Raw genomic sequence first — 27,535 nt, 5'->3', positions numbered from 1 at the left:
TGTACACTGCTGGGAATGTAAACTGATAGAACCACTATGGAAAACAGTTTGCAAATTCCTCAAGAAATAAACAAATAGAATTACCATATGTGCAGGTATCTTACTTACGAGTATATGTTCAAAGGAAATGAAATCACTACCTCAAAGAGATATTTGTACTCTCACGTTGATTACAGCATTATTCACAATAGCCAAGGTATAGAAATATCCTAAGTGTCTGTTGATGGATGAATGGGTAAAGATGTGGTATATATATAAACACAATGCAATATCATTCAGCTAAAAAAAATAAATAAATAAATAAATAAAAAGGAAATCCTGTCATTTGCAACAACATGAGTGAACATGGAAGGCAGTATGTGAGGTGAAATAAGCCAGACAGAGAAAGACAAATACTGCATGGTGTCAACTCGTACGTGGAATCTGAAAAAAAAAAAGTCAAACTCATAAAGAAGGCAGAAAAGTGGTTGGAACTGGAGCATGGGGGAAATAGGGAGAGGTTAGTAGAAGGGTACAAAATTTCAGTTGTAAGTGAATAAGGTTTGAGGATCTAATGTATAACATGGTGACTATAGTTGATAATAATCATACTACATAACTGAGATTTGCTAAGAAAGCAAACTTAAGTGTTTTCACCCCTGACTCAAAAAGGTAAAAATATGGTGTGAGATATGTGTTAATTAACTCCACAGTGGGAATCCTTTCACAGTGTATACATCTAACATATCTCACACTGTTTGCTAGGAATATCTTACGATTGTTTTTCTCAATCACACCTCAGTAGAGCTGAATAAAATTACTCCTTTATAAATAACTTTAATTTCCTTATTAGTTCATACATTTAACACTTACAACTCCAGAAGCATTCAGAATATTGAATAAATAGGTAGCCCCAAGAAGGGAAATCATCAATAACCACTTCTGACTTCGAAGTCTTTTTAGACAAAAGGATCCACTGATGAAAACCAGGTCTCTTTAACACTAGGTGTGAATTGATGAATAATACCATATTGATCTCCGGGTGAGGGCATGAGGAACATCAGCTGAATGATACCAAGAAAAAAAGAAAAGCAGGGTTGCCTTGGCAAAGTTCCCTAAGACTTCCCTAAAAGTTTGGGAGATAAGTAAACATAAAAGTCTTCTCTAAAATGTATGATCCCAGATAAACACTATGAGAATAAAAATGTAAAATATGCCCTTTCAAATTTCTCATAGTCAATTTCAAAAAGCCTTATTAATAAGCAATTAAGTGATGCTATGCAAAAAAAAAAAAAATCAAACTAGAAAATCTTGGCTTTTGGAATTTTCATTTAAAAAAGTAAAAAATATTACCCTATGACCCAGCAATTGCACTACTAGGTATTTATCCAAAGGATACAGGAAGGCTGTTTCGAAGGGGCACATGTACTCCAATGTTTATAGCACCACTATCAACAATAGCCAGAGTATGGAAAGAGCCCAAATGTCCACTGACTAATGAATGAATAAAGAAGATGTGGTATATATATACAATGGAGTATTACTCTGTGATCAAAAAGAATGGAATCTTGCCATTTGCAACAACACGGAGGGAACTAGAGTGTATTATGCTAAGGAAAATTAGTCACAGAAAGACAAATATACGACTTCACTCATATGTGGAATTTAAGATACAAAACAGATGAACATAAGGGAAGGGAAACAAAAACAATATAAAAACAGGGAGGGAGACAAACCCATAAGAGATTCTTAAATACAGAGAAAAAAATGAGGGTGCCTGGAGGGGTTTTGGGTGGGGGGAGGGATGGGCTAAATGGGAAAGGGGCATTAAGGAGGGTGTTATATATAAGTGATAGATCACTAAATTCTATTCCTGAAATCATTATTATACTATATGTTAACTAACTTGGATGTAAATTAATTTAAAAAATAATAAAAACAAAAAAGTAACAAATACTAACAATGTGTTACTATTAATGCTGATGGTAACCAGCAAGTTTTAATTTAAATAAATTCTTTAAATACCTAGTCTGTAGATTTCTTTTGTGACTTAAATTTTAGTACAAAATACATACATTCGGAACATAAATAACTTCTCTTACCAAAAGCTTTTCAAATATAACTTTCACAGTAATTTCATAAAACTACTGTTAAGGAAAATCAAACTACCTTAACTACTTGGGTATTAAAAACATGAATTTAAACAACAAAGAAGAAAATAAAAAATATTACAGATTATTCTGAAAATATGAAAACAATAAAATCTGTCAAAGCCTGTGGAATAAAACCAAAGCTATTAAGTAGTAAAACTGTAGTTAACTTTTTTATTAGGGAAAAGAATAAATGAAAAAAATAAATTAGCATTCAGTATAGGAATTTAGGAAAATAATACAAGTGTCCTAAAAGGACTGGAAGAAATAGGAAAAAATCAGAAATAAACCAATCAGAGAAGAGAAAAACATGACCTGAAAAAATCTAAGGAAGTTTTTCTGGGGATAGTAGTAACACAAGTTTGAGCAAAAAACAAACAAACAAACACAAAAACACACACAACAAATTATCTGTCAAATCTAGTAAAGGAAAAACAGAAATACTCAAAAAGCAAAAAATAAAAAATAGAGAAACTGGCTGGTTTTAATTTCAAAAACTTCTGTATACTCTTAAATTTTAGTATCAAGGGGCGCCTGAGTGGTTCAGTTGGTTAAGCGTCCCACTCTTGGTTTTGACTCAGGTCATGATGTCATGATTTGTGAATTCAAGCCCCACATCAGGCTCTGCACTGACAACTCAGAGCCTGCTTGGGATTCTGTCTGTCTCTCTCTCTTTCTGCTTCTCCCCTGCTCAATGTCTCTGTCAAAAATAAACATTAAAAAAATAAATTTTAGTAACAAAAGATACATAAAAATAAAAAATTATAAGATTATACAAAGTCAGGGACACCTGGGTGGCTCAGTTGGTTGGGCAATCAACTTCGGCTCAGGTCATGATCTCGCAGTTCGTGGGTTCGAGCCCTGTGTCGGGCTCTGTGCTGACAGCTCAGAGCCTGGAGCCTGCTTCCGATTCCGTGTCTCCCCTCTCTCTGCCCCTCCCCTGCTCATGCTCTGTGTCTCTCTGTCTCTCAATAATAAATAAGCGTTAAAAAAAATTAAAAAAAAAGATTATACAAGGTCATATGTTAAAAACAAGAAATAAATCATCATGAAATAGGTCTATAAAACATGTAAATTAAAAATTGAAGCATCTGGGTGGCTCAATCAGTTACGCGCCCGGGTTAGGCTCAGGTCATGATCTCGCAGTTTGTGAGCTTGAGCCCCACATAGGGCTCAGTGCTGACAGGCTTGGAACCTGGAGCCTGCTTCAGATTCCCTGTCTCCCTCTCTCTGCCCCTCCCCCGCTCGTGATCTGTGTGTCTCTCTCTCAAAAATAAGTAAAAATCAAACCCATTTTTCAATCTAGTAGAAAGATGAAAGAAAGACCATGAGGATTACAGGTTTCAAGAAAAATGGTGGGGAACGTATTTCCTTTTGAAGAATGGTATGGTACAGTCAACCTGCTATTCTATGTGGCCGTCAGGCAGCTTAACTGTGGTATATATAGAACTTAAAAGATATTCATATAGTTTATGTGTAGAAAGAATGGATTTTTTTCATACCATCTGTGAGAGAAATCTCAGCACTGGTGCATCACGTATGATAGATCAAAGGTCTTTCTAACTGACATATTCTACATAAACACTACCAATACTTTTGTTCCCTATAAAAGATTCAATTTGCTGGCTCCTAGAGAAATGAATACTTTGGACTACTCACTTTGCAAGGGACCTGACACACTTTCTTGTGTAGAACTTAATTTACAGATATGAAAATGACAACGTAAAATCATATTCCCCACATTATGTGGTTAAAGATTGATTCAATGATTCATTCATTTATTCAGTAGACTTCATGCCCAGCACAGAGCCCAAGGTGGGGCTTGAACTCATGACCCTGAGATCAAGATCTGAGCTGAGATCAAGAGTCGGATACTTGGGGCGCCTGGATGGCTCAGTTGATTAAGCGTCCAACTCTTGGTTTTGGCTCAGATCATGATTTCATGGTTACTGAGTTTGAGCCCCACGCTGGGCTCTGCATTAACAGTGCAGGGCCTGCTTGGGATTCTCTTTCTCTCTCTCTCTCTTTAAAAAAAGAGTCAGATGCTTAACTGATTGAGCCATCCAGATGCCTCAAAGATTGATTTTAGAATTCTACATATATCTTTGGAGTAGTTATGCTAATTATAGATTTAAAAACCACGGTACAAAGGTTCTATCTTTGTTTAGAGAAACCTATTTTGTGAGTAGATATTTTTCATGATGAAAATGAAAAAAAATTGAAATATTACTTCTAAAGGATCTAACGTTGAGTTCCATATCAAACATTAACTCAAAATGTAAGACCTGACACTGACATCGTGGAACAGAAGAAAAGGGGTTTCAGGTTCCAAATCTGGAGAAATTTGTTGTGAAAGAAGAAGCATTAATTATTAAATATTTCTATTTGTCAATTTGCTATGTTTTTCAAGCTGGAATTTAAAATGTAACCTTGTATTTTTATACTGAGTTCAGATTGATAATTTCTGGCAGCTGTCTTTTCCTATACCTGACAACGTGACTCACTTTCACTCCTGGCCCCTACAACTGCTTGAGCGGGTAACCTCTCCCACACAGTGCCTCAGGCTATGAATTAAAGGAAAGTAATATTAGCCTCTTTCCTGAAGAACACTGTGTAGGATTATATTACTTTGGCATAAAAGGGAGCTAAAGTGCTGGAAGTTTTGGCTTAGAAGGTATTATGTTGAGTAAATGAATCAGATATATCGTGGTATTTTGTCATTCTAAGCAAGCACTTGAGCCAAAAGGATTAAACTTACAGATATTAAAGTGGCAACCTAAAGTCACATTCCAATACACCCATATTGAGCGTCTCTTGGGAGTATTATTTATTTTTATTTTATTTTTTCATTTTTGAGAGAGAGAGAGAGAGAGAGAGAGAGAGAGAGAGAGAGAGAGAGAGAGAGAAAGACAGCATGAACAGGGAGCAGCAGAGAAAGAGGGAGAGACTCTTAAGCAGGCTCCCTATGCAGGGCTCAAACTCACAAACTGTGAGATTATGACCTGATCTGAAATCAGGGGTCAGACGCTTAACTGACTGAGCCACCCTGGTGCCACTCTCAGGAGTTTTGTTTTTTAAAAAAAATTTTTTTTACATTTATTTATTTTTGAGAAACAGAATGAGACAGTGTGAGCGGGGGAGGGGCAGAGAGAGGAGGAGACACAGAATCTGAGCAGGCTCCAGGCTCTGAGCAAGCACAGAGCCTGATGCAGGGCTCGAACCCACGAACTGTGAGATCATGACCTGAGCCGAAGTCGGATGCTCAACCGACTTGAGCCACCCAAGCGCCTGCTAACTTTACATAAAGTGAAAATAATACATACATTATCACAGGAAAGTAAGTAATATATTAAAAGAAGAATTCTTCATAATCAAATGAGGTCTGTCCCAGGAATACAATGACAGATCCACATTAGAAAATTATCAGTAATATATCATATAACTTTAAGACAAATGTAAGAGAAGCCATAAGATTGTTTTGGAGGTATCCAAAAATACATTTGTAATGACTCACCACCTATTAAAACCCTTTTAAAATACTTTTTTTTTTTTTAATTTTTTTTAACTTTTATTTATTTTTAGACAGAGAGAGACAGAGCATGAATGGGGGTTGGGTCAGAGAGAGGGAAACACAGAATCTGAAACAGGCTCCAGGCTCTGAGCCGTCAGCACAGAGCCCGACGCGGGGCTCGAACTCACGGACCGCGAGATCATGACCTGAGCCGAAGTCGGCCGCTTAACCGACTGAGCCACCCAGGCGCCCCTAAAACCCTTTTAAAAATAGGAAGAAAAATACTTAATATGAGAAAGAGAATCTATTTCTTTTTTTTTTAATTTTTTTAAAATGTTTTTATTTATTTTTGAGACAGAGAGAGACAGAGCATGAGTGGGGAAGGGCAGAGAGAGAGGGAGACACAGAATCCGAAGCAGGCTCCAGGCTCTGAGCTGTCAGCACAGAGCCCGACGCGGGGCTCGAACTCACAGACTGTAAGATCGTGACCTGAGCTGAAGTCGGACGCTTAACCAACTGAGCCACCCAGGCGCCCCAAGAGAATCTATTTCAACCCAATTATCAATAATCACATTTTTTGTTAAAAAGACTAATAATAATATCCCTACTAAAAAGAGAACAAAAGAAGGACGTTCTGACCAAGGCAACCAAATTAAAAAAAAAAAAAAAAAAGTGAGGGGGGGCACCTGGGTGGCTCAGCCAGTTGGTTGAGTGCTCTTTGATTTTGGCTCAGGTCATGATCCCAAGGTCATGGGATCAAGCCCCACATTGGGCTCTGCACTGAGTGTGGAACCTGCTTAAGATTCTCTCTCTCTCTCTCTCTCTCTCTCTCTCTCTCTCTCTCTCTCTACATCTGCCTCTTCCCCACTTGCACATACTCTCATTCTCTCAAATTAATAAAAAGAGTGAGGGATACATATTTGTGAGAGAAAAGTATTACCACTCCTGTACAGCCCTTTCCCAGAACTCTCAGCCTACCCCAGCTACTGCCCATTTTCCTGCTGCCCTTATAGCAAAACTTCTCGAGAGTTCTCTGTACTTGACTGTCCGTGATCTTGCCTTCTATTCTATATTAAACTCACTCCAGTAACGTGTTTCTCTCCATAACTCCACTAAAACCACCTGCACCAGTCACTTGCATATTGTCAAGCCCAGTCAGTGGTCAATCCTCGGGCCTCACCTGCTGGACCTCCAGCAGCACAGGACAGTTGATGTTTTGCTCCCTTACCCAGTTTTACTTGTCTCTTGGGTCTCATGCTTCCTCACTGGCTACTCCTAAAGCCACTACCATTAGGTCCCTTTTAGGCTTGTAAATGTCCAGAGCCCCTGGACCCTGTCCTGAGGTGTCTTCTCTGTTGGGGCTCTATCTCATAGGTCATTTCATCCAGTCAAGGCTCTAAGTGCACACGGACACTGATAAGTATGTCTCCAGCTCAGAACTCTCTTTTAAAATCCAGATTCGTATGTCCAGCCACACTGCACTCTTTACGTTGAAGCCAGAGGCATCCAAACTGTGATGTGATCCTGGTCTCTATCTCCCTTACCATTTGGTTCCCTCAGTTCCACCCGCTACCCTCACTGCTGCTCCTCAAACACAAGCTTGCTCTCGCCTTGCTGTTCCCTCTGCTTATAAAACTGGCAGATATGCACACAACCGGTTTCTCCATTCAGGTCTCTCATCAAAAGCCACCTCTTTAGGGGGTCCTGGGTGGCTCAGTCGGTTAAACGTCCAACTTTGGCTCAGGTCATGATCTCACGGCTTGTGAGATCGAGCCCTGTGTCAGGCTCTGTGCTGACAGCTCAGAGCCTGGAGCCTACTTCAGATTCTGTGTCTCCCTCCCTCTCTCCCCCTTTCCCACTCGCTCGTGCGTGCTGGCTCTCTCTCTCTCTCAAAACTAAATAAACATTAAAAATTAAAAAAAAAAAAAAGGTCACCTCCTTAGATGGAGCTCTTATCTGAAAAATCACCCTTTGCCAATAGCTATGCCTTTATCCTGCTTTATTTTTCTTCACAGCAGTTATCCCAACTGGGCACTCTTTTCTTTAAAAAAAGAAACAAACCTTTTTTTTTAACCTTTATTCACGTTTGAGAGACAGAGCACAAGTGGAGCAGGGGCAGAGAGAGAGGGAGGTACAGAATCTGAAGCAGACTCCAGGCTCTGAGCTTTCAGCACAAAGCCCGACGCAGGGCTCAAACCCATGAACTGTGAGATCATGACCTAAACTGAAGTTAGACACTCAACTGACTGAGCCACCCAGGTGCCCCTGGACATTATTTTCTTTGTATGTTCCTTTACGTATTACAAGAATATCCCTACTAGCATGTTAAGTTCTACTTCGGCAAAGACTTTCTTACATTTACTGCTATATATTAAGAGCCTAAAACCTGCTTGCCCAGAATAGGTGTGCTCAATAATTAGTTGGAGATTAATTAGAAAATTGAATTTAAATGTATGCCGAGGAAATTTAGAAGACGTTGTGAAAACAGAAATACCAAGAGTTCATGACATGGCAAAATATAAGATAAATAAGGAAAATCCAATTAAGTATTCTGTTTATAGCAAAAACAAATTCGAAAATAAAAATACAGAAGACCTCTCATACACAATAGCCATAAATTCCACAGCACACATAGTGATAACTTAATGTAAATATTGAGAAATGTAAAATTTAAGAAGATCTGAACAGAGGAAGAGATCAACTTCATGGTTAGGAAAACAAAATACCATGAAGTTACACCACCATCCCAAATTATTTTAAAGACTTAATGAAACTAACAAAATCACAGTGGGATTTTACATAAGAAGCTAAAAAATAACTCTAAAGCTCTCTCAAGAAAGTATGAATAAATGGAGTTTTGAAAAATTGCAATATTAATGAATGTTTACACCTACTCAGAAAGTAAATTGTTTTTTGGTGAGCAATTTGGGAACGAATATTAAAAGTTTTAAAATTTGGGATTTATTCCTAAATTTTATTCTGCAGGAGTTAAGGACGCTCACAGAGCCACAAAGAGCGCTGTTTATAAAACCAAAGTAACCTACATAGCCAAAATAAACAATTGGTTTTATATATTAAGGTATGTCAATACCAAAAAATACTATGTAGCTATTAAAGTTGCAGCTGTAGAATGTGGGAGCTTGGTTAAAATGGAAGGATTAACTACATCAAAGTACTCTTCCATAAGCCCACAAAACCGACCACAAAGAAATCGAAGATATAAGTGTATAATGGCAAAATAAATGAGAGCGAGATCTTGAGTTTGGGATTTCAACAAGATCTGGAAGCTGGAAAAAAGAGGTAAGTGTCTTAGACTAGATGAAGTTTGAGAAAACCAGAGAAAGCAAGACGGTTTGACTCTCAGAATCCCTAAGTGGCTCAGGACTGGGGAACAGCGAGCACCACGGAAAGTGAGGGGGAAGCACAGGTGTGAAAGCAGGAGGACCCGTAGGCAGGACACACACGCAGTGAGTCCCCAAGCCCCTCCCCTAAGCCAGAAGGGGGCCACCGGCACCTCCTCCCACACTCAGAGAGGGGGGGCCTGGACCAGGTATGGGTCCGGCCGGGCAGGAGGGGACACCGAAACAGGGTCAGTAAGGGGAAGTGTCCACACTAAAGGGCAGGCCAGAAACCAGGCATGTCCTGCTCAAGCAAGAGATCAGAAGAGTGCTCTGACGGAAACAAATCCTGCTGGGAAGAGACCTGCAGACAGGAGGATGAGAAAGGCGATGGGTGCAATGAGGAGTGAAGAAAGAGCTCGGGTCACAGAGGCAGACTGCCTGAGCTCCAGCCCCGGTTTCACGGCGGCTCCGCCACTTAGGGGCTTAACCTCTTGGGAAACCATGGTTTCCTCATCTGAACACAGAGAAGACGATGCCTACCTCGTGGTGCTGCTGTGAGCATTCACTGTTTTAAGGCATGTAAAAGTCCAGTCAATCCCTCCTCCCTCTCCATAGGAGGATTTTCCCTCCACACCCACCGCCACTGCCCTGGCGCTGCAGCCCTCTCCGCAGCTGGGGTACGTGTCCCGGCCCCGCTGTCAGGCCTGGCCATGTGTCCAGCTGTGGCCAACGGAATGGGAGTCCACTGAAGCCCACTGTATCTAAGCAGAAGCTTTTTAAAAGCCGTGCATGTTCTCGCAAGCTCTCTCCTTTCCCCTCTGCCATGAGAAATGCCTGTCCCAGATAGCTGCTCCTTCAGCCTGGGGTCACGGAATGAGAAGCCCGTTTTAGAAAACAGCTGTAGCAACAGACCTACAGTCACCTTCAGCTGCCCACCTGCCGCTGGGGGTTGTTTGTTACTGTAAGGTCAACAAACTAGAGACAACTCCCTTTTGAAGTTCTCGAAAACTTCTATTTTAGAAATATCTGGTGAGTGAATCTTTAACAGCATTCTTTATCCAAGGAATGTATTTGATCTGAATTCAGGCAATTGAGAACTGTACCATTTGTGATATCGTGATATCTAAATGTCAGGGCTCTATGACCAGTTAATGAAGGGAGAGAACTTAGGTTAACCGATCACTTATTTTTTTTTTTTTCAACATTTATTTATTTTTTTGGGACAGAGAGAGACAGCATGAACGGGGGAGGGGCAGAGAGAGAGGGAGACACAGAATCGGAAACAGGCTCCAGGCTCTGAGCCATCAGCCCAGAGCCCGACGCGGGGCTCGAACTCCCGGACCGCGAGATGGTGACCTGGCTGAAGTCGGACGCTTAACCGACTGCGCCACCCAGGCGCCCCATTAACCGATCACTTATTATGGTACACGCGATATTTCACTTAACCCTCACAACAACCCTAAAGAAGACTGTAGTATATTACTACATAATACTGTATATTACAGTTAATATTCTGATTATGTAACGCATTTGTATAAATACATTTTTTAAAAACCGCAAAGATTTAAATAAATAACGCAAAGAAAATGAAGTATTTAGGCAGAAGGAAACACAAAATTAAACATTTAAGAGAAAATCCTCTGGTATCAATAAAATATTCAGACTATCTTTCTTCAACAGTTCTTTCTTTAAATGATAAGACTCAGAGTCAGGGAGGGAAAATGCCTGTCTTTAGGTACTGCTGATAATGAGTATTAGTTATGCAACTTTTTCTTTTTAAATTTAAATCCAAGTTATTTACATATGATGCAACTCTGTTAGAAAGTAACTGAAGGTAAAGGTAGTCTTACACTATTTACACTCTTCAACCCAATAATTTTACATTGGGAATCCACCCCAAATATGGTAAAAGCCGATGTTCAAAGGTGGGCATCACTTTTGGGTGATGAGGGGGAGACCCAACCTAGTGTCCACAATAGATCAATGAAATAATCTATGGTGCCTTTCCCTTCCTAGCATATTAAGAATCTATTTAAAATTGTGTTATGAATATTCTACAGTAATATGGGGAAAGGAATTGGTTATAATATTATATAAAGAAAATAAAATTCAAAATCGTACAGATTGGATTAGTTAGAAATGTTCCAAAATACAACAGTGGTTGCCTTTTGGTATTTCCTGCATTTTCTTTCATGAGTATTTTTTTTAAAGGAGTAGAAACAATCTTGGGGGAAAAGGAAATATTAACGATTTGAATATTTTTGAAAGTCTCAAAATACTTTCTTATGCGAGCAGAGAAAAGCGGTCTGGTGTACTGTTAACAGCAAACTGGGGAACTATGCGGTGTAAAATCCTGGCTCAACCGCTAACTACATGATGGCCCAGAAGTTACTCATCATTCTGTACCTCGGTGCGTTCACTGAAAAAATGGGGCTAAATACAAGCACCTGCCTCATAGTGTTGTTGGTGACGATTCAATGAGTTAATCCATGTAAAATACTTAGAAACAGTGCTTGGCACATAGAAAACATGCAAACATGCTTTTGCTTACATATTAAAAGATATTCTGTAGGGGTGCCTGGGTGACTCAGTCAGTTAAGTATCTGACTTCAGCTTGGGTCATGATCTCACAGTTCGTAGGGTCAAGCCCACATCCGGCTCTCTGCTCTCAGCATTGAGCCTGCTTCGGATCCTCTGTGTCCCTCGCTATCTGCCCCAACCCCGCTCTCAAAAATAAATAAACATTGAAAAAAATATATACATATTGGAAAGGAACTATTCTTTTTTGCTAGGAAACTGGTAAATATTTACCACTGGAGCCAATAATAAAAAATTCAATTTTCCTTGCTCATTAACACAAACTCAGAAAATATTTAAATTAACAAAAATATTATCTTAGTACCAAGGGGCCATTTCCTAAATCCCAAGTCTGAAACTACTCCTAAAATAAATAAGAAAAATATAAAAGTATTACCTTATTGATATCATCTGCTGTAAATCCACTTTGTTCTAAGAGTTCTCTGATTGCTTCTATACATTTATTAAAAAGTGGAGAACAGAGAAGTTCAAATCTTGCTCTGTAAACATACACACACACACACACAGAGGAAAAAGCAAGGAGAAAGGCTTAATACAATGAAACAAGTTTTCTCGTGAAGGGTAATGCCAAAGCCTAATGTGATGTTTTAAGAACAAGTTTGTAGGGGCACTTGGGTGGCTCAGTTGGCTGAGCCTCTGACTCTTGATTTCGGCTCAGGTCATGATCTCACGGTTTGTGGATTCGAGCTCTACATCAGTGCAGAGTCTGCTTGGGATTCTCTCTCTCCCTCTCTCTGCCTCTCCCCACCCCCTCGCACCCATATATTCTCTCCCTCGCTCAAAATAAATAAATAAACTTAAAAAAAAAAAAAAAGAACAGGTTTGTGAACAGAACAAGATATTTAACACCTAGCAGTGAACTCTACAGGGAGAAAACATCTGAATTATTCATCTACAAATGTATGAAGGCATTCAATGTCAAATTCAGTTGGAAGATTCTTACCCATGGCTTACTTGTAAGCTTTCAAAAAAACCTAAAAATAAATACTCAGTGTATGGCATTCCCAACAAAGCCACAGATTCAAATCAAACCATCATTTACAAGCTTTTGCTATTTTTGTATGTTGAAAGTTTAAAAGATTATTTCTCATTATTTTTTTTTTTTTTATAATCTGAGACAATGCTGTACATAAACTTAGTTCTCTTGCTCTGAGAAGCTCGAATGCTAGCATATAATTTTAAGAAAGATCTATGTTTGGGGCGCCTGGGTGGCTCAATTGGTTAAGTGTCTGACTTCAGCTCAGGTCATGATCTTGTGGTCCACGAGTTCGAGCCCTGCATCGGTCTCTATACTGACAGCTCAGAGCCTGGAGCCTGCTTTGGATTCTGTGTCTCCCTCACTCTCTGTCCCTCCCTCCCCTCACTAGTACTCTGTCTCTGTCTCTCAAAAATAAATAAAAACATTTAAAAAAATTTTTAAAAATCTATGTTTATGAAAAACGCACTCCCTAATTTCATGCTAGACTTAAATGCAGATGACTGATTTTTATTTTTTGTGCTATCTGTAGATACTGAAATATACTTTACCATTGAAATCTTTGTGATAAAGGCAAAATTTCTTTAATGAAACATTACAAATTCTATTTCATTCCTAATAGATAAGCAGTAATAAACAAACATACACTGAGAACTTGGACTAACTCAGTACTAAGTTAGAAATTCTAGAAACAGAAAAAATACACAACATTCTGCCCACAAAGAGATTTCTGTTCAATTTAATACCTTTCTATCTTTGGGGCTATAGTTTGAAATCTCTCTTAAAAGAGCTAGTGCAGTGCTAATAGAACTTTCTATGAGCCACCAGCCATGTCAGGCTATTGAACACTTGAACTATGGCTAGTGCTACTGAGGACCTGAATTTTTACTGCTCTTCCTTTTCCCCCTGTGATTTATTTCTAATTAATTAAAATTTAAATAGCCACTGGCTACTGGTTATAGTGCTGGGCACACAGATCTAGAATCTTCAGGAAAGCCCAGGAGGGTGAAGAAGCTAAACTCTAAGGGCCAGATGAGGAGTAAATTTAACCAAATACAGTCAGTAGAATCCTAAAAATAATACTGTAATTCTGGAAATTTTTACTATGTTTCCAAGTTACCTATTAGGTTGTTGAGAGGTCTGAATAGTGAACCATTGGTAGGTATTACTACTGTTAGTAACATGCCAGGCAAAATGATAGGGCAATGTGCTCTCTTTGGACTCTCTCCGGGTAAAGGCATAGTCACTTGAAACCAATATTTTGGGTTCTGTAAAAGATAAGGGAATTTAAAACAATTTTACGTACATTAAACCTGTGTTCACTAAATATCATGAACACCATCGAAACTTAAAAAGGTTGCCAATGGATGACCAGAGCCAACAAAACCAAGACAGACATGAATCTTCACTAGAGTATGACAGTGACAGTATGGACGTCGGGAGTCAAACTAGCTGGGTTTGAACGCCCAGTCCGTAGCCAACACTACACATTCTTACTCTGGAGCCCTGGGCAAGAATGAGATATCTGTTCCAGCTTCCTCATGTGTAAAATACGGAAAAGACCACTACTTACTTCACGGGCTGTTACCGGGATTTGAGGAGTTAACACGTACTACTACTTAGACTCCTGCTACACTGTGTTCACTAGTAAGTTAAATACCATTGAAACACGTGCAAGCCCCACATCAAATTTAAGCAACAATTTAAGCCTTTCTTTCAAAGACCTAGGATGCTTTTTCACACACTACTCTTTGTAGCTGTAAATAGCAGCGCAAGCAATCACAACTGATGTCATTACTTTGGGAACGTTGGGAACGGTTATTTATTCTGACAAGAACTACACCTCACAAGTAAACACGGGAGAGCTCTCCTTCTACTGATGGCTAATAAATCTCAAAAGGATGAACAAAAAAACCCAAGGTGAGAAAATTACACCTAAATATAAATGTATTTGGAATTTTGTTCTTGTTGTTATTTTAATTCTCCATTTTATTTTCTCAGCATTAACCCTAATAATTCTCAGGAACCCTCTATAAATTAACAGCAGGGTGCAGCCCAGTGGTTATTAAGGCTTCTTCACAGCATTTTACTACAACTAACTTCTGTCCCCAAGTGACTGATTCAGGGCCCATCTTTCAGCCTAGCCCCGCTGCTGATTTTTTTACAGAACCTGAAAATGACTGTATAACATAACCGCGGCCAACACCACAGCTGACGGGGGAGTTCTGAGGCCAGACAACCACCACTCTGCTCCACGGGGTTCAGGCCCTGTGCCTCCCCGGGAACAGCCGTGCTGCTATGTGGGGACAGCATACTTGCGATGCACTTCACCAGTCGGCTTCGAAACCGTGGGAGATTTCATCACATATGTTTACTCCAGGAGGAGGCATAAAGTTATGTAGAGACGTTATTAATAATTTTATACCTCAGTATCTTATATTTGCTTGATCCATTATTTTAACTTAGAAAAGAAAAACCTAAATATGGTAAAGAAACTACTGTTCTTCATCTTTCATTGTAGGGAGTCAATAGAGTACATGTAAATTTCATGAATCAGGGTGAAAATCTCTCATTTAGAAATACGGAGACAACTCTAAGGAACCAACAACAGTAAGTTAAAAATGGCTGCCTTTGAATCACATGAAGAAATAAAATATTGATATGTACTGCAACATAAACGATCCTTAAAAACATGCTAAGTGATGGAAACCAAACATGGAAGGTCATATACCATATGATTTCCTTTATGTGAAATGTCCAGTGTAGACAAAAACATAAAGAAAGTACATAGGTGGTTGCCAGAGGTTGAGAGTGGTGGGAACAGGAAGTGACTGCTAATGGGTATAGAATTTCTTTTGGGAACGAAAATGTTCTAGAAGCAGAACCAGAAACAGATACTGGTTGGTAATAGTTTCATAAGTCTGTGAATATACAAAAGTCCACAGAACTATACACTTTTATGGTATTTGAATATTTTAATAAAGTCATTAAAACAATTTGTTTTTCTTAAACGGGTGCCTCTAATGAAGAGGCTGGGCAGGAGAAAAGTGAGATGACACCAGTCCAGTATCATCAACTCTGCTATCCTATTTCCTACCACCTTTTCCATATCATCTCTGCTGTCATATCCCTCTCAGGACCCATCCTCACGCCCTTACAGTCTCAAAGTTCCCCTGCATCGACTCCCTTACACCTCCAAGGTCTTGCTCCCGGGCCCTGGTCACACTGACACTTGAAATGCTAGCCTGCTTCCCATGGCCCCCTTCCCCCCACACTCCTGCCAGAGACACCCTGCCAGCCACATTTTAGACAATGGCGCCTCCTGCTCCCTGCACTTAGGAAGCTCTTTATTACCACCAGGATGGGGCCCTGGCTCCGCAGCAGGCATTCAGGGCCTGGCTGGGTTCATCCTGGCCTCTCCATCCTGAATTCTAATTAGGGTCAGCCTTCACCCAGATGCCGGTCGTGCAGCGCCCCCACCTCCACCCAACACACACGGACAGTGCCACAAAAGGTCAGACCCCTGCTTACAGACCGGTGCAGCCCCCTCACCTCTTGGAGCAAGTGCGTCATCTCTCCCGGACAGTGTCCCTCCCCAGAGCGGAAGGACTCCAGCTGCTCTGTGCCCCAGGGACTCTATGCAGACTGTCTCCCACTTCTCCAGGACTTAGTTGGGCTCAGCTCCCCCAAGGCTTGGAGCCTCCCTAAGCATCTCAGGCCCGTGTCCTGAACCACAGGCGCAGCACCCGCAGGCCATGAGGCCTCGGTAGCTGACGGAACCACCTTGGAAAGGGGACTGAGAATTCCTCGGGACCAGGGCTTGAACTTGTCCACATTCCCTGCAAGCACAGAGCTCACAGGACAGCATCAACCTGAACCAGGCAATGAATACATGAGGTAAGGTGGGAGGAGGAAGGGGGGGTGCTGCCGGCCAAAGGGGCTGCCCCTCTTCCACCTAAACAACACATGGCATCGCCGGGGCTCAGTACTGTGATCAGGCTGGTCGATAATGTGGTTCCAAGTCATAGAAAACTGTCTGAATTCTCCTTGTCTGTGCCCTGAAAGCCTTAAGTTTCTGGCCGATTCTTTCTTTATGCAAAGTCTAGCTGCTATAAACTGAGAAACACAAAGCTAGGATGGCAGGAGACAAGCTGGTCACCCCAGGGAACAGGACAGTCCTTCAGGAAAAAGCAGAGGCCCACCTCACCTGGACCTGGGCTGTGGGGAGCCCAGTGACCATCAGAGCTCTCTTCCACAGGCCAGGCAGAGACCTGAGCACACAGAGCCCAGAAGGCCCATGGGTCAACAGCTACCATTCCTTAGGACTGATCCGTAAGGACACTCCAGGAGGCCCACAGCAGATGGCTGCCATCCCACAGGATCAGTAGAGCAGGTACCTGCCCAGAAGCACTGGATTTGGGTGATTCACCCACAAGTGCAATACTATCCAGGCCCAAGTCTGTCAGTTTCCTGATGTGGAGCCCAGACCACAAAGCCCCTAGGTTCCGCATCTTTGTGCAAGTCCTGAGATCTCTCTGAGGGTACCAAGGCCAACTGGTAGATTCTGTGGATTCCTGGGAGTGCATCTAAAGCACCAGGATGCCCGCTGGGCCCCAAGAACACTGGGAACTGTGCCCAAACTCAAAGTAGGCAAACGATTCCGCACGTTGTTTGCAACTTAACAAAGCCCGCCGTCAGTGCACGCTTAAGGGAAGTGGGGATTGTTCCCCTCCCACGGTCCAGGTCGACCTTCAGTGCCTCAGGGGAACTTGTGCAGACCAGAAACACTCTGGTTTGCAGCTCCCGGCCTCCCACCGGCAGGTCTCCCACCCCTGCAGGCTGGTCCCCTCCGCTCTAGGCTGGCGACTTAGCAAGCTCAGGAGCGCCTCCGTGGGGGGGGCTTTGTTTTGCTCCGAAGTTCTGCCTGGCGGTAGGCTCGCTGCGGGGCAGGAGAAACAAAGGCGTGCTGGGCCAGAGGCCCGACCCAGTGCCAGGCACGGCGACCCAGTGCCAGGCCTGTCCTGCAGGGCTCACCGGGGCCGCCCAGCTGGCCCAACGTGGCCAGGAGCCCAGAAGCGGAGGCAGGAGGCGGGAGGGTCGCAGAACCAAGGGGAACGGGGGCGCGAAGCAGACGCAGAAGGGGCAGGCGTGGGATCCGCCCTGATTGCAGGTGCCATGGGCTTCCCGCTCCTTCTCCCAACCCTCCTGGCACTGGAGGGAGGCAGCAGCGGCCCCACCGCCTGGGCATTGCCTCACCCCGGCCTGGAATTTTTTTTTGTTTGTTTAAATGTTTACTTATTTTTGAGAGAGAGAGAGAGACAGAGTATGAGTCAGGGAGGGGCAGAAATGGAAGGTCACAGAGAATCGGAAGCAGGCTCTGAGCTGTCAGCACAGAGCCCAACTCGGGGCTCGAACTCACCAACTGTGAGATCATCACCTGAGCCGAAATCAGAGGCTTAACCAACCGAACCGTCCAGGCGCCCCTGGAATTTTGTTTTTTAAAGTTCTTTGGACTTCATTCAGTTTTACCTGGACACATTGCAGTCAAAATCTTGACCTTCATATAATGAGTCAAGGAAACAATTGGCACTTCCCAAGGTTGACAAAGAATGCTTTGCAATGTCAGCACTGTTCATCAGCTTCATCATGGCTCGGGCGTTCCCTCTCACATCATGTTTGAAGGATCTAGATTAAAAATATAGTCTCTGAAGTTTAAAAATTACTAGGCCATTTAGAATTATGTAGATAATGCCTGCCAGGACAATAAGCCCATACATTAATATTAATATCAGATGTTACTACAGGCTTCAAACCCTCCAAAATCTCTGAAGAAAATTCTTTGCAATTAAAAGAAGGGCCTCCTTAAAAAAAATGAGTAACAAATATATTTGATACTTAGAACTGCTCTATTCTGTGGCCATAATAATAACCAATTGAGCCACCCAGGCACCCCAGTATAGGTCTTTTTGAAACAAGTAAGTAATTACCTCTTTTCAAGACTTTTTTTACCTAGTCAGTTTAGTCAAACTGATGAAAATACTATTTCAGCCAAATATTTTTTAAGAGTGGCAATGTCCGAAATAGAACCTTTATCTATTTGACTCTTGATTTTGAATGGAATGATTACATCTAGTAACAAAACCAAAATGCTGCTTGTGATAGCAGATTAGTAATTAAATAAACACTCCATAAGACACTAATTCACTGGGATGTGACTGTAACATAAGGTAACCTTCATCAGATCTAAACTTTTAAAAATTGTTCAGAAGGTATTGAGCCCTCAAGTGCTTGTACACTCCTTTATCTAGACATAATAGCACCCGAGGTATTAAGAAATTTAACTGAGACCCACGTTCATGAAGTTCAACATCTGGCAGGCCCTCGCACTAAATGAGAAATCCGAGCCCACTGTACTGGACAACTTGCCCTCTGCTTCCCTGCAAATGCCTGGAGAGGACATTGTAACTGTAGACACAAAAATATCCAAAGCACTGAAAAAAAACCCCACATCCTCCTTTGAAGCAAGGCAATTTAAAACAGTACAAAAACCCAGAAGAGAAACTTCAATTAAAATAGATCATGAAGGGGGCGCCTGGGTGGCGCAGTCGGTTAAGCGTCCGACTTCAGCCAGGTCACGATCTCGCAGTCCGTGAGTTCGAGCCCCACGTCGGGCTCTGGGCTGATGGCTCAGAGCCTGGAGCCTGCTTCTGATTCTGTGTCTCCCTCTCTCTCTGCCCCTCCCCCGTTCGTGCTCTGTCTCTCTCTGTCCCAAAAATAAATAAACGTTGAAAAAAAAATAAAAAATAAAAAAAAAATAAAAATAAAAAATAGATCATGAAGTCCATTAATATTTACCTCTGAAACTCTGAAGCCAGATACTGTGCTAAGGTTTCTGTGAAATGTGTACCTCCTATGTTATCATCAGTGTTTGTTGAAAGAACACGATATATTCCACTGTTCACTTCCATGACACTGACAGATAAGGATGTTCCTCCAAGTTTAAACACCAAAATATTGCTTAAAAGAAAGAAAATGTAAGTAAGTTATGAGAGAATCACAAAACTTTAAAGGCAGGTTGGACATTGGAAGTCACTTAGTTTAATCCCTTTATGTCACAAATAGTTGATTAGTGCTGAATTAAGCCTGGAACCCCTATATTCTGAATCAAAACCAAAGTCTGTTTTTATTTAGTTGTATATGTAAACTGGATTCTTTTGAGTAACTGGAGTTCAAAACACTAACTTTTCTTTTCGTGGTTATAATGAATCGTAACAGAATTAAATACAGAAACTTTATGTGCTAATATTATCCAAGTTACTACTACAATGACACATTCTGTAAAAATCAAACATATGCAAAACTAGAAGCTCATTTCTGATATTCTACATAAACTAACTTCCTACTGATTTATACATACTTATTTCTTTAACTGTGAAATAGTAGTAAGGTGAGACAACTAGGGAAAATAAACACATCAGAATTAATCTCCCTAAAGGTGTCTTTGTCAGATGTATTAGAAGTTTCAACAACTAAATTAGGAGCATGTCTTACTATTTCATTATCAAAAAAACACCTTAAATCCCATGCTGGATTCCCCCATCTCCTGCCAAGAAAAATGTATATAAAAGATTTACTGTTTCTAAACATGTTTAATAATTGGAATTGGTAGAAAAATTAACAGTGCCTTGGCTTGAGTTGGAATTTGGCTGGGCTTATAAATTTCAAATCCTCCTCCAATAAAGACAAATAATATGAGAGGGGCGCCTGGGTGGCTCAGTCGGTTGAGTGTCTGACTTCGGCTCAACCATGATCTCATGGTTCGTGGGTTTGAGCCCCGCATCAGGCTCTTTGCTGACAGCTCAGAGCCTGGAGCCTGTTTCAGATTCTGTGTCTCCCTTTCTCTCTGCCCCTCCCCCACTCGCACTATGTTTCCCTCTGTCTCAGAAATAAACAAACATTAAAAAAAAAAAAAAAAGACAAATAACATGAGTAATAAGAGGACAGCAAAGTTCAATCTTCCCTCCTGTTATGTCCTTTCTCTGCTCTCCTAGGAAGTCTTTCTCATCTATTTGAAAAACCCCAGGTGAGAGTTTCAATGTCATTTCATCCATAAAGGCTTGGAACCCACTGCTTTATATAATCATCCCCATTGCTATAATCTAAAAATGTTTTCTGCCCTGAAAAACTTAAAGCTGCAAATACGGTTTTTACCTTTTTCCAGTGGGGCAGTCTTGTCCAATTCCATAAGCCAGAAGAGCTGCAGATGGTTCATGGATTAACCGCAAAACATTAAACCCAGCAGCTCTGGCTGCTTCCCTGTGGACAATTTGCTTTCAATGAATTTAATATCACAACACGTTCAAGTATTTTCTTGACAAAAAAAAAAATAACGTGCTTATAACGAATAAAGAAAAGTCTCAAAAATGTCCCTGCTTATAAATGTTAGAAAGAGATTAAGACAAATTTATAATACATTTTGGAATTTTCCAGTTTCTTTAATTTAGGGTCAGTTTTTAACATCCCACAAGTTCAAGTAAATAAAGCAATTATCTGTCCACAAGCAACTCAGATGACTGCCAAAGCGCCAGATGAAACTCTATCCTCAAAACAAAGGTATACATGCTCATCAATTACATTTTCATAATGACCTACAAAAAATAAACGCAACTTTTTGTTTAGATGTGAAGATCTAATAAGGTGAAGAAATAATGGCAAATATATCTAAAACTGTATATATTTTTATATAATTCCAACATAAACCTTGATTATATGAAAGTAAGGCAAAGCAACTTATAAACATGAACTTAACCCGGTAATTAAAAATATTTCCAATCAAAACAGCTTAATAAGGTACATCTAATTTTATGTTCTCTTGGCATTACAGATAGGAAATATTAATGATCGTTACTATACTTTTTACCATACTAATTACATATGTAAATATATACATCTGTTTACAAATACAATTTTATTGCCTAAGGTACTTTCAATTACAGTTTTACCTTTTACTACATTGTGATATTATAAAATCTATATTTGCTCTAAGCAAACAAGATAAACTTACCCAAGAGCATTTTTTTGCTTTTCTCCAAAATCAAATGGAACAGTAATGACTACATCATTTGCATCTGAGCCCAATACAGAATGTGCTGTTTCTGTATTAAAAAATAAATAAAAATAAATTCTAATGACACAAGAAAAATGTCATGATACTTTGTGGTTTATTAATTTGTACCATGATCTTCTCACTGTAAAGATTTTCCAATTCACTTATTTGACCACCCCATTCATGTTCTTCTCTGGCTCTCTTAAATTTGTTAAGTTTACTTACTAATTTTGGGAGCGATAGAGACAGCATGAGTGGGAGAGGGGCAGAGAGAAAGGAAGAGAGAAAGAGTCCCAAGGAGGTTGCACACTGCCAGCCGAGAGCCCGAAGGAGGGCTTGAACTCACGAAAACTGTGAGATCATGACCTGAGCCAAAACCAAGAGTCTGATGCTTAACTGACTGAGCTGCCCAGGCGCCCCTCTTCTCTGGCTGTCTTAAATCGTGCAGAACTTTTTGTGGATTTGGAAATCTGTGGACACGGAACCAGGTACTTTCCAAAAAGCCTGGCTCTTAGGCTTCAAAGTTTCAACCATCTCCCAAATTAGACTGCTTCCATTAACAGTGAGTCTTTCATGTGTCCATGTGAAGACAAAACAGCATGTTAGTTCAACACACTAGAAGAATGCCTTCCATCCCACAAATTCGTAACAATTCCAGAGCTGAAGTGAGTCTTAACATCTGCTCCCGAATTTCCCAAATTGTTCCACAGCACTGCCACTTGGTTTTGAGTCTTCCTTGGAAGTGTTAATGAGCCAGACCTACTTAATCTACCTAAAGAACTGTTCAAAGAGCACTGTCAATCTTGAGCAGAGAAAGAAACTCTTCACACTTATTTGGCCACTTCAATTTAAGAAGCTGTGAAAATGTGAGCCTGGACCAACCCATTTACATTACTTCTAAGGAAACCAAAGTCAGGGAAGGTTAGTCAAATAACCAAGGTCACATGGACAGTTAGTGGCACAGTCAGGTCTAGTGTTAGGTCTCCTTAATCTGCTCAATTACCCTGCTTCTCTCCAGATCAAGAAACACCTCTAACTTTTCTTTAAGGTCAACTTTTTTTTTTTTTAATTTTTTTTTTCAACGTTTATTTATTTTTGGGACAGAGAGAGACAGAACATGAACGGGGGAGGGGCAGAGAGAGAGGGAGACACAGAATCAGAAGCAGGCTCCAGGCTCTGAGCCATCAGCCCAGAGCCTGACGCGGGGCTCGAACTCCCGGACCGCGAGATCGTGACCTGGCTGAAGTCAGACGCTTAACTGACTGCGCCACCCAGGCGCCCCTAAGGTCAACTTTTAAAAGGTCTCTTTTGCTCAGTACCTTTCATTTTACTAAATATCAGTCTGGCAACATCTTCTGGGTTAACAAACTTTGTTTCTTCTCCAGTATCTATTTCGTATCGTAACTTTCCATTCTTTTCAATGACCTATAAAGGAAATTGTAGATGTGTTACATAAGGAATGATTTTAATAAAGATAGAAAGTTTCAAAATAATATAATTGGTTATGACCTTGGCAACGACTTTGTGTAACGGAGAGGTAATAATAGAACCATACTCACTAAACATTTACTTTCCGTGATGTATTTCTGAGCCTGTGGATCATCAGAGCTGTCCGTAAAGATAAAGATAATTATTAAAATCAGTATTGTTGATGAGTAATATTTAAAGAAGACTATATTTTTAATATCACTAAACAAATATAAAAATATAAACAAAATCATGAAGTTGCTTAATATTAACAAATCATGATATATTATAAGTGATAGGATTAAATGGACACAATTATTTAGTGGTTATAGTAATCCTATTAAAGTGTTAACCTGCGTGCACACGCACGCACACGCGCACACACACACACACGTGTTAACCTTCATGTTTGGAAGTAAATAGCTCTTATTTGTTCTGATCTTGCTATTAACAGATGCTATACATCTGAGGGTAATTTTTCAGAATATCAATGATTTTATGTCATATATACTCCCATCTGTGATGGTGAAGACTGATCACGGACAATCACTGAGATAAAAAGGACGAAAAGAAAGATGTCAAAGTAAGGGCAGACCAGAATACCTAACACCATCTTTGTTCCTTGGCTCGTGAACATGAATCAACACCCAAAGCAAAAAACAAAAAACAAAAAAACAAAAAACTGAGCTAAAGTGTGAATGTTCTATGTGGAAAGGTGCAGCGTACTGCAAGTAGACAGATCTATAACGTCCTACCCAAAGTAGGTATTAGATAAATGTGTACGGCGATGAAAAATTAGAACAATGGATATGATGTTGCTCAAAATACCAATTTGTGCAGACTAAAAAATGTTTTCACGTCTATTACCTCACTTGCTCTTCACAACACCTCAGCGGGGTTAATTTGGCAGGTATTATTTTGGAGGTAATAGTTCATAGAGAGTCAATGCCTTATAAGTTAATAAGGAACAGTTGGTACTTGATTCCAGGCTTCTCTATCAGGCTGGTGTTGTTTACATCTAACCGCCTGCCTCCCAGTTACAAGGTAAATGACTAAAGTACCTCTGCCCCTTTGGGCAGTGACAGGAGTCCTTGATTCTTGCTATAATTTCATCTAGAAATTAAAGGAAACCCTTCCACTTTAACCCTTCTTCCAAGGGGTTGCAACTATTCCATTCAGAGACCAGTCTTTAAAAAGAGGAGTTGAAAATTAATAGCGACTAACTGCTGAAGTTATTGGGCATCCAAAGACCCTAACCTGCGTAAATAAGAGGAAGACAGAAGGGTTTAAGTGACTAATTCGGCTTAGAACTGTCTAGAACACTTGCAGATTCCTCACACTTCTTCTCTACCACCTAAAAACTGCTAAGAGAGGAAACAGGTTAAGTAGCTTGCCCAAAGTCCCATGGTTAATTCATGGCAGAACTGACTGGAATCCAGATCTTTAATACAAAGTTTAGTATTCTTTTCACTAAGCCCTCTTTTCCTCCCTTTCTCTAAATCCGGTATTCCGACTGGATCCTGGATAACTATTTTAAGAGTACGCCAAAAAAAAGATGAAGCGTGCCCATACTTATTTATTTGCACCAATACCATTTCAGCATGACACTTACCAGTTGTTCTCTTTAGAACAAGCGTTGTGGTCAACCAGGACAATTTATCCTGTTATCTATCCATCCTGTAAGCTACCAAGTCAAGATAGTTCATTGCCAAAAAGCCTATATTATGGAATTTATAGACATTTTACAAATGGAAAATTATTTCTCAACTCCCCTGCGAAGAGGGCCCCTCTCATGTGAGGACAGAAAGCACACGAAGCTCTCCGGGTTGTATGAAGGCGAGACCCTGGAGATTAGCTGGTAGAGAAGCAGAAAGCAGAGAGTGGAGGTGACGACAAATGGTCGTGGCTATCGCCAGAAAGTAGCGGACTGACCACAAGTACATACAAGTAAAAACTTTATTTGTCCACACCAGGATTAAATCACTTAACAGAAACACAAAGGGTGGTGGGAGGTTGGCATACACAGCACCTCATTTACATCACGGTCTTCAGGAGGCAGAGTGTTAACCCCACCGTCGTACCACAACCTTTACAAGCACTGCCGCTTTGTCTTCCTCGTCCTTCCTTAAATGTCTCTTGCACCATCAGCAGACTGTCGGAGCTGGCACACAGCAGCACTAATGTGCTCCAGGGCGGTCTTCCCCATCACTGTCACAAGACAGTGCCTTCCACATCTGAAAGCGTTTTTACATTCATCTGTTCATCTGGCCCTCACCACACTCCCTCGAGGTAGGTAGGAGGGTTGTTTGTCTCTCCCTCTGTGGGTGAGGAATGGGAGTCACAGAGCGGTAAGGTGACCTGCCTAAGGGTGGGCAGGCACGAACGGCGGGGCCCAGAGCCTAGGCAGGGTTTCTGAGCTTGTTCTCTTTCAATGAGAATGGCCTCCTCTTAACAGTGTTTTCTTTTTCTGTTTATTTCATTAAGAACTTTCCTTTTCTTCTCACATTAAAGTTATTTCACCCAAAAGATTTTCACAGTACTACCTCCTAAGTTTAGCTCCACTCCTGTTCTGTAGCACTTATCTCAAATAAAGCCCTGCCTACGTACTTTGCTACCATTAATAGGTTAATAGAGTACAGGCCTAACTCTCCTTTGAGTACTTCCCTGTTTTTCCAGAAAGTCTACGTACTTATATTAGTGTTACCCAGTTAAAACAGACACATACAAAGGCCTAAAACAATGGAGAAAATGCACACACATATATATCCGTTTCACTGCCTTAATATGGGCTTCTTTAAAGCAAGGAACCTACGTCTGGTGTGGTGCTTATGTAAGTGGAGTATATTAATAAATATTAATACCGTAGAATGCTCTCTTAAAATACAACTGTTACCAGTATTTCAAACATACAATATGCTACTGTGACTGAAAATATTACAATTAAAAGTTTACTTTGCCTTTTTCTTGTTATGTCACTTATAGAATTGTTTTAGAACTAGAAGGTACTAGAAAAGTCATCTAGTACAAATCATTTTAAAGAAATTGAGGCACCAAAAGGGCAAGTCACCTGCCCGAGGTCACACACCGTGACAGGGTTAGAATCCAGTGCTCTAGCACATCAGCTGCCTTCTACACGCATCACCCGTTCGTCAGTGCAGCTTGCCTGCCTCCGACTCACGCTCTGGCTATATTCCTAGTGTTGTTTTGACTCTTTCTCCACCCACCTGCATTTCCAGCACATAGGTAAGCACCCAAGCCTACAAAATATAAAACAAAACCTCTTCAAATGTGCCTGCACTTGTTTTTTTCAGCCTGTAGACTGGAGGAAAGCCTTTTAAATTCCAAGGCTCTTATTTGTATTTCCTGAAAGTACTAAGCAAACCACTTAAAAGCTTTGAAGTTTGTTGGTTTCATGACGGCCAATAATGGCATTCTTTCTAAGGTAAATTGGAAGTATGGCTCAACGTCTTCGTATCTCCTAAAGGAAGCGTGGATGTTTTGGGGGAAAGGAGGACGTATTTATTGAGGGCTTTGTGCTTAAAAGGAGTCATCTACTGCAGGCGGTCTTTATCCACACCATCCTCAGCTGTTCCCGCTGTCCTCTTCCACCACAGGCCATTAACACGGTGAACTTTTGTCTACACTGTATGAGAAAAAGTGACTTTGCAAAGTTCCCCAGAAGCAAAGTCTTCTAGGGCTTGCCTCTGTAACATACTAGACAGAAAAAAGGCTAAAAGAAAGGAATGAAATTAGCTGAAAGCACTTGGAAAACAGATTCCAAATTGTTTCCACATGTTATTCCAAGTGACACCCTAAACCTGAAGACATGTAATTATGTATATTAGGGACCCAAATAATATGGAATGCAAAGAATTTACTTACATTTAATATTTTATAAAACAGCCAATACCTCATCATATCGAAGACCATATGAATCGTAACACACAACTGTAGCTCCCTGTCCGTTCTGATTTATATCCTTAGAGCGGTAAGACACTAAAAACCAGTGAAAGGGAAGGAAAGCTGGTTTGACCATTGAGTGCTTACTAGTAAGTATGTCATAGACACAGCAGTGAAAATATAAGAGATAAAGGTATAAACACATGGATCTAGATCAGTCTAATGAGCCAGAGAGGGATTAAAAAAATGAAAACCTTACACTTCTAAGAAGCAGTCAAGTTAAACTGGTAAAGATTCAAGCAATGAGGTCACGGCAGACACAATTCTTTGTCAACTAACGTGCCTCACCCTAGCCATACCTCGGCCAAGGTCATACGCATTAATAACTTACATGTATATAGTGTGTAGTGCTTTTAAACTTTTAAACCCTTTCACATCTACTAGCCATTGGGTCCTCACAACAACCCTGTGAGGTAGGCAGGTCAGGAGTTATTACCGGGCCCCCAT

The 27,535-nt window shown here is 40.7% G+C and overlaps 1 protein-coding gene across 2 annotated transcripts in view; it reads right to left on the bottom strand.

The window, feature by feature from the left end:
* Positions 1–27,535, bottom strand: part of HSPA14 (heat shock protein family A (Hsp70) member 14) — a 44,292-nt gene that overhangs the window by 10,969 nt on the left and 5,788 nt on the right. The window contains exons 4-10 of one of the 2 annotated variants that reach the window (XM_003988117.6): positions 23,221–23,269; positions 22,981–23,086; positions 21,620–21,710; positions 20,767–20,871; positions 19,411–19,572; positions 18,085–18,240; positions 11,956–12,058 (exon numbers count right to left, since the gene is read on the bottom strand). In XM_003988117.6, coding sequence (XP_003988166.1) covers positions 11,956–12,058; positions 18,085–18,240; positions 19,411–19,572; positions 20,767–20,871; positions 21,620–21,710; positions 22,981–23,086; positions 23,221–23,269 — 772 coding nt within the window. The remainder of the gene's footprint in view (positions 1–11,955; positions 12,059–18,084; positions 18,241–19,410; positions 19,573–20,766; positions 20,872–21,619; positions 21,711–22,980; positions 23,087–23,220; positions 23,270–27,535) is intronic. The other variant, XM_045060931.1, reaches the window with a different exon arrangement.

Source organism: Felis catus, chromosome B4, assembly GCF_018350175.1.
Source record: "Felis catus isolate Fca126 chromosome B4, F.catus_Fca126_mat1.0, whole genome shotgun sequence".
Taxonomy (NCBI): domain Eukaryota; kingdom Metazoa; phylum Chordata; class Mammalia; order Carnivora; family Felidae; genus Felis; species Felis catus.
Note: the sequence above shows the minus strand (reverse complement) of the source record. Positions and strands in the feature narration are given on the sequence as shown.